The sequence below is a fragment of the Lycium ferocissimum genome, chromosome 5 (genome assembly GCF_029784015.1).
Source record: "Lycium ferocissimum isolate CSIRO_LF1 chromosome 5, AGI_CSIRO_Lferr_CH_V1, whole genome shotgun sequence".
NCBI classification, from domain to species: domain Eukaryota; kingdom Viridiplantae; phylum Streptophyta; class Magnoliopsida; order Solanales; family Solanaceae; genus Lycium; species Lycium ferocissimum.
In genome coordinates, this window is record NC_081346.1 from 67,752,524 (window position 1) to 67,763,734 (window position 11,211).

An 11,211-nucleotide genomic window follows, 5' to 3' on the forward strand; every position below is an offset into this window, starting at 1 on the left:
CAACGGTGTCGTTTAACATCTCTTTCAAATTTGAATTCAGGCACAACGCGGTATAATTCCTCAACTCACATTCCCAATCAATCAGCAAAGTTCACACAGAAGCAGCAGAAACTTCTCGAGAAAGAAAACCAAAATGAATTCTCCGATCAATTACGGCATTGACGACAAGGACCTAGACGACGACGCATTATGGGCGGTTATCGATTCCGCTGCTGCCTCCTCTTCCTCCACCACCACCGTCGCCAAATACTGGAAACCTCTACCTTACAACAACAATCACTCTCCAACTCGTCCTTTTCCTAGTATATCTAATCCTTCTTCTAGAAACTTCCAGAACCATCACCGTGACGGAGAAGTACTTAATCACCGGCCACAAAAAATCTCCAGGTCAAACACTAAACTGCGTTACTAAACGGAGAGATATTTTGATCATTTTTGTTCTTATTCACTTAAATTCAACCACTAGAATAGTAGATACTCTCTTCGTCCCGATTAATGTGATATTTTTTGTTTTTCGAGAGTCAAACTTTGAAGCAAATTTGGATTAGGTTACCTCAATACTTTAAGATTTAAAATTTATATATTTAAATGCTACATGAAAAGTTTCAATTTATGTGATACTTTTCGCTTTTTGAGAGTTAATTTGACTAAACTTTGAAGCTACTTTGGATTAGATTAATTTAAATATTTTAAGATTAAAATTTATATATTCAAAAGCTACATGAAAAAATCCCAAATTATGTGATATTTTTCATTTTTTGAGAGTCAATTTGACTAAACTTTGAAGCTAATTTGGATTAGATTAACTTAAATATTTTAAGATTAAAATTTTACATATGTGAAAACTACATGAAAAATACTATAAATTGTAACTTTTTGCATATCAATTTAGTGAAAAAATACATCTTAAAATATTAGTTGAAGTTCATGCAGTTTGAATCTCGAGAGCGAAAAGTATTACATAAATTGGGACAGAGGGAGTACTATGTATATCAATAGTTTAGCCAATTGTGTTAGATATAAGTGTATCCAAATAGCTCAACAATTGCAACAGCTAGAGAGTTCTGGCATGATAAATGATGCTGTTTGATATAAGATAATATCATCTTACTAAATCTCCAGGACAAACACTAACTGTGTTACAACAAGTCCGAATCAAATGGCGGTAGTAAAGCACGTGCAGCGCACGCCTACTGTGACGAATTATTCTTCACCGGTGGCTCAGGTGATGGAGTATGATCACAGCTGTAACAGTCCGTTTGGTTCGGATTGTTCACCGGTGACTATGATGAGTCATAGCTTGGCTGGTCAATTTCCATCCGTTTCTCTGTTCAAGGAGTATCAAAATGCAGCTATGGCGGTAAATTCATCAATTTTCACTTTAGGATAAGGACATTTTTGGTTCCTAAATTATAGGTATATTCTGAATTTTGGTCCTTGTGATGTATGATGAAGCACAGGCCTCATTTGTTTGCCTTGTTAAGGTCTGAATACGAATGGTTCCATCATGCCAATTAAGTGCGTTGTTTTGCGTTAAAATCTAGCAACATTGGGACTTAATAGGTCTTAATCATTAAGATCTTACATCAAATCTTAATATCATTAAGAAGTATTTTTGTATGAATTTTTTTTTTACCACCAGCTCCACCCCAACCTCACCACCCACCCTCCACTCAACCCCACCCTAGCCACTACTCCACCCGACCAACCCCAATCCCACCCCCACCACCCACCCCCACGCTCCACCACCCTTCACACCACCCCCCCCACCTCCCACCCCCCGCCCCACCCCACCACCCCCTATCTCCCGTCCCCACCCCACCACCCACCCCTCCGCCTCATCACCACCCACCGCGCGTATGAATCATCTCCACCATTACTTAGTGAACATAAATGTTTCATTTTTTATCAAATAATATTTATTTTATTGTATTTATTTTCGATATTTAGTTATTTTTATTTGAATTGTATATTTATTATGTTTAAATGAATACATTATGCACATTTAGATGTTGAAAAACAAACAGTCTTAATCATTCAGTATTCAGACCTAGAGACAACATCTTAATCATTCAGATGTGCATTCAGATTCAGACGTCTTAATCTTAATGAAAACAAATGGGCCTTAACTTGTTTAGTCTTTTTATGTAAGAAGTCGAGCTACTTTTAGAACTATATTGCCGTCAATTATGGAGTAACAGTTATGAGTAATTAGGTGGTGGAACGACTAATAATTACAGTAAGTGAATATTCACAAGCAAAAGGACCAAAAATGCACATTTCAATTAATTAGAGGTTAAATGCTCTTAGTCAGATATACTAAGGATTAAATTTAGAATTTATCAATAATTGAAGGACCAAAAGTGCTATTAACTCTTCACTTTATTTTATCATATTCGTTATAATTCATGTAAATTTCAAGCACTAGATAGTACGTTTATCAATAGTTTAGCTAATTGTTTAGATATAAATGTATCGAAATTGCTGAAGAACAGTACAGCTAGAGAGTTTTGGCATAAATGGTGCTGTTCGGTCTGAAATTTAATTTGAATTTGGCATACTACCTGTTGTTATGTGCACTTAGTTTATTGATTCACATGTAAAATTGGTAGTGCATAATAGCCTCTTTCTCAATATAGTTGGCAGTAGTAGCATTGCTTCCTGTTCAAGCTACTTCGATGAACTTGATGAGAAAGCTCTCTAAGTGCTAGTGTCTTCTAATTTTTGATCCTTCTCTTCACCTATTTTGCATTGAGGATACTCGTAAGATGTATGCTATTTGTAGATTTGTAAGGTTTCATTCCCATTTTTCCATTATTTCGTTTTCTTGGTGAGTGACTTGTCTAATTTCCTCATTGAAAATCAGGTTTCTTTTGCCATCAGAAGAAACGTATCTCTCTTCTCTTATAGTTTTGTGATATCAAATTTTCTTTAGTGGTAATGTAAGTACTTCAGCCTCTTAAACAACATTGGTACTTGATAGTAATTGAAGGAAAGCTGAACCAAGAGAAACTATGGAGAACAAGATAGTAGAGAATTTTAAGGAACTGATGAGGAATGAGCATTTTATGCTCAAATTGGATCACCCAATTATCATGCAAAATATCTTTGAATGAGTAGGCAAAACTTGACTATCTCCTAAAATCTGAGCAATGTTTGCACCTTTACTAGAATAACTTGTTACAAGTCACCTACAAGATAACTAGAAGTCTAGAACTACACTGCCTGTCAGTTTCTGTTAACGTCTACAATCAGCAATCACTGCAGTTGTCTCGTAATGACATTTTCTGTATATAAGAATGTGATTTCTTCAGGCCTTAAGCAATTAAACATTTTACAGATTCTGGAGAAAAGTGACTACACTATGATTTCTAGACATCCCTTCATCAAGAAAACTGGTATGTTAACAAGCTTAGGTCATTGGTTTGTTCTACTCTCAGTTACGTTTTACTGCATAAATGGCTATTTGCGCAGGTTGGAGGAAGATATCCTTTTACTTCAATCTATCATATGAAATTAAAGACAAGACCATCGAATTTGATGAGAACCGTAATGTCCTGCGTGCTGAGTTTATAGTTCGGGCATATATGCAGTATGTCTTTTGATTCACTCACTATTCTAGCGTGTTACTCTGCTAGATTGTTTTCGTATTGTACCATTGTTCACTTTCTTGGTTTTGTTCCTAGGGGTGGTAGGTTCTCAGATGGATGGGGTTCATGTGAAAGGCAGGAGAAGAAATTCCTTAAACCAAATCATGATGTTCCCAGCACGGCAGAAACCAGAGCAAAAAATAAAGCATGCCAGGTACATAGATCTCCTTCCCCAGGAACCCTATAATAGATAAGTTACTTGTCCTCGTTTAATTCATTTTATTAGTTCACTGTTGCTCACTACTCATTGTGTTGGTGGAGCAATTTCTTTAATGATCTTAGGCTTTATTGTTGTCAATTGCCTGCAAATGCAGCTTGCACTTTAGGTGAATTCATTGTTCTTTGTGAGTTGGGTCTCTGGTGTTATTTCTTCCATATAAGGTGCATAGACAAACTACTTTGAGGCTTACTTCAGTTTTTGGGCCCTCGTGGTGCTATCAAGGCCTAATATTGTCATAGTGGTACTTGTGTATGCAGCACTAAAACTTATGGCTGTTTGTTTCTTTCGTAGCTTCCACTTGCCTTTATAAAATTTGCAGATGGATTTACATGTATTCTGGTTCTTAAGTGCTGTATTGCGTTAGGTCACTTGATTTTGATGTGCTAACCACAACTCTATTTCTAAGATTCAGATGATCTTCACTGTCTTGCTCATTTCTTTGTCGTTCATCCTAGCAAATATGAAATTCCTGCAATACTTTTATTCTGTACAAGCAGTGTACAAGCAGTGTTCCAATATTAAATGTCCCGCCAATAGGAAATGAGCCATGTCTCCTTATTTCGTACAATCCTTACCTCTTGAACTAGTTTTTGGGTTTGAGTTAGGTCCACGTCCACTCTATCAACATGTTATTAGAACCAGAGCCATTCATATTTCTTGGTTTTCTCAATATTGCCCCCCACCCTGTGTCATATTATCCATGCACCGGATGTCCAGACTGGAGGCGGTTGTTAGGTGTTCCATGTTGGTGGAGGAAATGGGCAGTTGTCTCCTTATAGGGTATGGGATAATTCTCACCTCATGAGCTAATTTTGTCCGATTGAGTTAGACATATAAGGTCCATTTTCTCAACAAAACTAAACCTGCCTCATGAGTTTGACAAAAAGTGTGAAATCCCCATAAGATCAGACCTTTACATTCCCTATCGGAAAGTGGAACAGTCATCTGTTTCCAAACCGATTGTATGGCACAAAGTATTGCGGGATATGAAGAAGAATATGGTGTTCTTTTCCACAATCATACATGCATTGTGCATACTGAAAATGCATCGTCCGTGGCAACTATTCCCTGTTCATGTTCTTGCCAGTCATGTCTACTTGCACCATTCAGTTTATGCTGTTTGGACTATTTATTCCTTTCAATAATCATCAATTCTATACTATTGTAAATTTGTTTGTTAGGCAACTCAATGAGTTTAAACATTTACAGGACTTGCTTGGAATTGGAGAATATCGACCTGGTTTGAGCCAGAGTACGTAGTAACCGGTAGAACAATCAAATCGTAATTGATATCGTGCTCTATACATGACTCATATGCCGTTCCATCATATAAGAAGAGCTAACTCATTATACAAGTCTCCTCTAACAAAATGTTCATTCAAGGCCTAAGTTGAGGTTTGGTTATATGAAAAGCTATTGAAACTAGTACAAGTATAGAAAGAAGTTGTATGTACTACAGTACACTCCCAGTGTGCTTGTAACATCTAAAGCTAACCATGTACTTTGACTTGTCTTTTTTTTTTTTTTTTTTTTTTTTTTTTTGCCCTTTATCCTCTCCTTGACGTGACTCCAACTTTCAATCTTGCTGACCCGGGTGCAATAATATACAAGGCAGCGGCATGGGCTGATAAATTCTATTGCTATACTTTTTCTAATTTGATACTATGAAATGACATTTCTATTTGGCATTTTATACCATATATTGACAGTTAGCTTGTCCTCATCGTCTACGAGTAGATGAGCTTTGCCATAATTACACTTTTTGACCCAAAATGTCAATTCTTGTTTCTTTAGTGGCAATGTGACATTGGGCAAAAAGGACCTAACGGCACAGCAGTAGAATATTTTTTTTTTATCTGACACACCGACACTAGCTCTTGTTAAATTAGATGTATATTTCGAGTATTGTGTATATTATTATTGAGATGGTGATACTTTTATTAATGATCTCCGTTGACCTCGCCGTTCTTGAAGAATGTGACCAATCTATGGCCCATAGTAGCTTCACTAAAAATGACTTTGAAAAGTTTATGACGTATAGACCATAGGTTCCAGTAAAAACTTATGCGAACAAGATGTTCACCCCAATCAATAATGCTTGATATGCGTATGCATATAAACTTCTTTCATTTAATTATGGTTAATTTAATGTGTGTGTATTACTATATTATATAAGAGCAAATGTGAGGACTTTTGTAGTCCTCACAATAATTTTTCAATTTTTTAAAAACTTTTTAATTAATTACTTTTATGTCTGTCTTATTTATTTAAGTCAATTTTTTTGTTTTTTATTTTTAAAGTCTCTTTTCAAAAGTTATCGAACGCAGGGACTTTTGTAGTCCTCACAATAATTTTCAAATTTTTTTAAAACTTTTAATTAATTACTTTTAGGTCCTAATCTTATTTATTTAAGTCAATTTTTTTATTTTTGTTTTAAAGTCTACTTTTCAAAAAGCTATCGAACCTCCTACTCATTTTCACGTTCTTTGATTTTCCGATTGGTGCTCGATATCCGCATTTGAGTCCAATTAATCAGAATAATTCGCACTGATCGCGCCTTTTATTCGGGGGACCGCTTCCTCCAAAGATTTTTTAATATCCATGTTCGAACCCCTAATCCCCGATTAAGAGAGGAGAAGCGGATCTGTTTTGAAAATTATGTATTTGTTTTAAAAGTTCATTAACTATGTATAGATTATTTATTTAGAACTAAATAACTTAAAATTAGGATACATAAGTTATAATGTCAAATTACAGTTCAAATTTGATTTGAATTAAATAATTTCATCAAAATGGAAGTTAAAATATTAAAGGAGTGGAATGAAAATTTTGCTTTCATATAACTACCCACTCTACAATGGTATATGGTGGTTGTTGTTGTTGTTGTACAACTTGTTTAACACAAATTATATTCTTTAGTTAAAATATCTACTTTTATATGTCAGTTTGGGCGGGAAGCACGGGCATCACATAACTAGTATATATATATATATATATATATTGTCATCTTGTTAAATTACTTAATTGGTAAATCTGAATGATTTGATATAAATCATGGGTGCGGTAAATTTTTACCTTTCAGTTCGAGGCCACTTAGTCCCATTTGAATCGGTATTCTGTTACAGTAATATGTTTTTTATGAGTATATTAGTTAATTAATTTCTCAATCGAATGTGTATGTCTTGGCTTTCTTAGAGTTAGTTCATTACTTCTTTTTTGCCATTGCATTTTCTTAATTTTTGTTCTCTAATGTACAGATATATGATGCACGCAACATAAGGTTGCATATGTAATTGCCCAATTTTGCTCTGCCATTTCAATCACAAAGTATGATTGCTAAAATGAGGCCATTCTTGTTTACAGCTAAATGTTTTTAATAATGTACTGACTGATGACCAATACTTTTCCATTTACATTTCTCCTTTTCCTTTCTCTTCTCATATGATTGGCAATTATTTTCTTGGATGCTTTACTTGACCTCATACTCTGTCAAAATTCTATTCAAACAAGAAGCTCTTTTTTTCTCTTTTCCGTTTATCAGGGCCAGCCTTAGACTCACTTTCAATATAACTATAATAAATATAAATGTTAAATCTCACTTTAATAACTGTGTCACCTTTGACCATGTGAGTTTAGCAAAGCATAATTAGCCTTAATTTGGGGGGGAAAAGGAGGATAGCAATACCTTGACAGCAAATGTAAACATCTAATTATGATGACACTATATGCTTTGCTAGTGACTGTTGGATTCAACCAAAAAGTTTCTTAACATGGGGAAGGGAATACAACTATGTGGGATCTATAATATTAAAAGTGCAAGGGTGTGGGCGCCAAACCATTAATAAAGTTGACTCAAATCTTGAAGATTAGAGTTTAAATTTTACCAATAATAAAAAAGGTAATCTCTTCCCATCTGTCTAAATTTTAGTAGACAGAATTAGTCGATATTTGTGCTGGTGGGAAGGTAATAGATACTTGATGAACAAAGACGAATTTAGAATTTAACTTTTAAGAATTTTGAACTGTAGGACAATAACAAGCTAAACCTAATTTATGTAATATACTTAGTGAATTTTTCAATACATATTCCCCACATTCATTTTTATTTATCCATTTTTTATTTTGCACGTCGCTTATAAAACTAATAAATTAAGTACATATTTTACCATAATTCCCATGTTAATTGGTCTATATTCTCAATAGACTTGAAAAGTAATTTGAAAAAAAGTAATTAATGTTAAGGGTAAAACAAGAAAAAAAAAGCTTGTCTTTCTTTTGATATGTTAAAGTGGACAAGTCAAATTAAAAATTTATTTTTAATAGAATAGACAAGTAAAAGTGAACGGATAGAGTATATAAGTATGGACCAAAGCTCAAGAGGCGTGCACAATAACATATTATAAAAAGGAATTAAGGGATCACCACGTTGTACATTTGTACTAACAGTGGCCCTCAGACCCATGAGACAGCGTGAGATCAAGCTACTTTTCCTTCGGAGATGCTATTATTATTAGTTCTCACTACCAGCACATTTTTGTATAAAATTCTTGTCCTTTTTACTTTTCTTTTCTTGTTCAGAGAAAGAGGATGAACTAAGCTGGTGGAGATGACATTTTATTCTTTTTCCCAAGTGACCTCACTCTTCACTATCCCCATAATTCTCACCAATATTAGTCTTTATTAAAGCCATCAGTCTCTTACAAACCAATTGTCAAGGAAAATCCATGGCTCAACAGGTATGTATTCCTTTGTCCTTAATTTTTTCCTATTACATGAGAAAAAATGGGGATGAGAGGAAAACAAAGACAATGAGAATCGAACTGACACCTATTGTATAAGTAACTTTCACCGATAACACTAGACTGTAAGTCGTAGTAGCCATAGTGGTCTCTTTTTTCCTTATTCCCCCTCATAAGCATCAAAATGGGATTCCTTAAAACCATTTTCTTCTATGCTTTTGCTATTACGTACCCTTTTATTTTGGAAGTTTTTATTGAAATGTGAGTTTTGATGATGGTGCAGGAAGAAGGGTGGCCACTTGGGCTGCAACCATTGAATGTGAGAAATCGTGAGTTTAATGGATCAATTTCTTTCAATACTTTGATCACTGGTTCTCCTTCTTCTTCCACTGATTCTTCTTCTGGCCTTGATACTGAGGTCTGTACTCTTTTTTTATTTATTATTTTATTTTGAAGAATATTCTTTATAACCAAAATTAGAAATACTATATGAACAAATAATGGTAAGAAGAGAGAAATATTGGCCTTGAATAGACTGATCGGTTGAGGATACATCAATAATGGAGCTAAGAGGATAATATGTAAAAGTTCCATTGCTTGTTTACCTTTTTTTCTTTTTCGATTTAACAATTTTGTATGCGAAGTTCACTAGGCCGATTAATTTATACCATCCATTAATAGACATACTACAGGAAATAAAGTATTTTTTGAGCTTAAACTCAAAATTTTTAATTAAAAATAAAGGAACTCATTTATCTCACGATAAGTGGTGCTATTTTTGTGTGTTTTGTTTTTTCCCAACGCGTGCAGCATCTTCATGTTATAGTGCTACTAGTATAAGTTTTGTAGATGTCGCTATGGGATCAATGTCTTATCAAAAGTGGAAGGGGAAAAGCAGCACTTTGCCCTTTCTTTACACATGGCCTTACAATTATTATGTTCTCCAGTCAATATCAGGTTTAGAAAAAGACAGTTTCTTCCAATATTTTAAGCAAAATATCTTTCATTTGATGAATGGGAGCCTGGAATCTATTATTTTAAATATTATTGGTTAATGTCTACTTTTTGCTTCAATTTTTGTAGTTTTTTATACATAAATTTATGTTTCGCGTTGAAAGTACTAATTACAAATGAATCCGATAAAAGTTGTTGTCGTGAAATTAGCCACTGATATTTGTCTTAGCATAGACTTCCAATATGCTCTCCTTCCCAAGTTAGTTATTATGTTTCGCTTCTCGATAGTCAATTTGACTAACCTTTGAAACTAAATTATATTACGTACGTAAATTCAATATTTTACTAGCAAAATTTAGATACTCAAAGTTATATAGTGTACTACAAGTTGTACAATTTTTCTAATGTTAATTTGATAAAAATATCTTTTAAAATGTTGGCCAAAATTTACATAATTTGACTCTTGATAACCGAAGCATGACAACTAATCTGGAACGGATCTTGAAGATCTTTTCCAATCTTGTGTGAATACAAAATACTTTGTTCACCGAACTATCATTTTATATCTCTTTATTTTCTTTAATCTAGATAATATTCATAATCAAGTAGTGGATTGACCATAAAGACAATATCCCATAATTGAAAAAGAATCTTTTTTTCTCTGGTTGTTGCAGTCTACTGCTTCTTTCTTCCATGACAAGAGCATTACTCTAGGGAGCCTCATTGGAATTACAAGCATTCTAGAGTTTTCAAGAAGATCAACAAGAAGAAGAACAATAGTTGAACCCAAAATGAGGGACGACAAGAAGAGTAATAGTAACAAGTCAAGAACTTGGTTATTTTCACTTTGCTCAAAATTAAGTACTGATGCAGTGAGCATGAACAATATTAATTCTGCCCCATCATTAGGCCATTTTCTTGAAGCAGAGAGAAAAGCTGCTAATGAAAGACCCAATAATAATGGTTATGGACCTGATGATTTCAATCAATTATCAGATAATTCAAATCATGTGAACAATAATTCATTGTTCATTGGTGGCCAAATTGCTCCTCCTCCTCCTCATGATGAGTCAAGAAAAGGGTTATTTGAGCAAGATAACCAAAATGGTCATGGTGGTCCTCTGCTTTTCTCATGTTTATGTGGGCACCTAGTTCATTGACTCATTTCAATTGTTGTGAAATTTTATTAGTATCATATTTGTTGTCTCCTTGGGATGGAAAATTTGGTTTAATAATAGGTGATTGTTTATTTGATTCACGAGGGGGTGATGAATTCTTGATTCTTGAGCATTTGTTATTGTCATTGGAAGCACTAAATTAATTTTCATTCAACATCTTGGTTCTTACACCACTTGTTTCCCTTGCCAGCAAAGGCGAATCCGGAATAAAAAATTTATGATCTCTACAACAATCTCAAATTAACATAAAACTAGTTAATTTGTTCGCGTTTCGTGCAATCGTAAAAGACATCTTTAAATCTATGAAATATATCAATTTGCGTGTATTTTCGAGATAGAAGAGATGAGTCCGTAGAACATAGATAAAAAAGAAACTTTGACTTTGAGAATTAACTGGTGACCAACTGGAGCTAATTCATTTGCAGTGAATATAAGAACAATAGAGACAATTCCCCCTTGCCCAATAAGTT

The 11,211-nt window shown here is 34.1% G+C and overlaps 2 protein-coding genes across 4 annotated transcripts; both read left to right on the forward strand.

Moving 5' to 3' along the window:
• LOC132057153 (uncharacterized) lies at positions 1-8,488 on the forward strand. Of its 3 annotated transcripts, none has more exons than XM_059449617.1 (6): positions 1-387; positions 1,123-1,360; positions 3,341-3,398; positions 3,475-3,592; positions 3,687-3,804; positions 8,449-8,488. In XM_059449617.1, exons 1-6 carry the CDS (start codon positions 134-136, stop codon positions 8,464-8,466), a joined length of 804 nt encoding a protein of 267 aa, XP_059305600.1. In that variant the 5' UTR covers positions 1-133; the 3' UTR covers positions 8,467-8,488. The 3 variants fall into 3 exon arrangements, with proteins under 3 accessions (XP_059305600.1, XP_059305601.1, XP_059305599.1); XM_059449618.1 differs by lacking the exon at positions 8,449-8,488 and adding an exon at positions 3,965-5,071; XM_059449616.1 differs by lacking the exon at positions 8,449-8,488 and adding an exon at positions 5,080-5,513 and having other exon boundaries at positions 4-387.
• Positions 8,266-10,907, forward strand: LOC132057154 (uncharacterized protein At3g17950). The gene is made up of 3 exons (XM_059449619.1): positions 8,266-8,606; positions 8,893-9,027; positions 10,238-10,907. Exons 1-3 carry the CDS (start codon positions 8,595-8,597, stop codon positions 10,721-10,723), a joined length of 633 nt encoding a protein of 210 aa, XP_059305602.1. The 5' UTR covers positions 8,266-8,594; the 3' UTR covers positions 10,724-10,907.
• The last annotated feature ends 304 nt before the right edge of the window (positions 10,908-11,211 follow it).

Coding starts and splice junctions, on each gene's coding strand:
- LOC132057153 (XM_059449616.1), top strand. CDS start 134: ATGAATTCTCCGATCAATTACGGCATTGACGACAAGGACCTAGACGAC. Junction 3,593..3,686: donor ATAGTTCGGGCATATATGCA/GTATGTCTTTTG, acceptor TTTTGTTCCTAG/GGGTGGTAGGTTCTCAGATG. Junction 3,805..5,079: donor CAAAAAATAAAGCATGCCAG/GTACATAGATCT, acceptor AAACATTTACAG/GACTTGCTTGGAATTGGAGA.
- LOC132057154 (XM_059449619.1), top strand. Junction 9,028..10,237: donor CTTCTGGCCTTGATACTGAG/GTCTGTACTCTT, acceptor TGGTTGTTGCAG/TCTACTGCTTCTTTCTTCCA.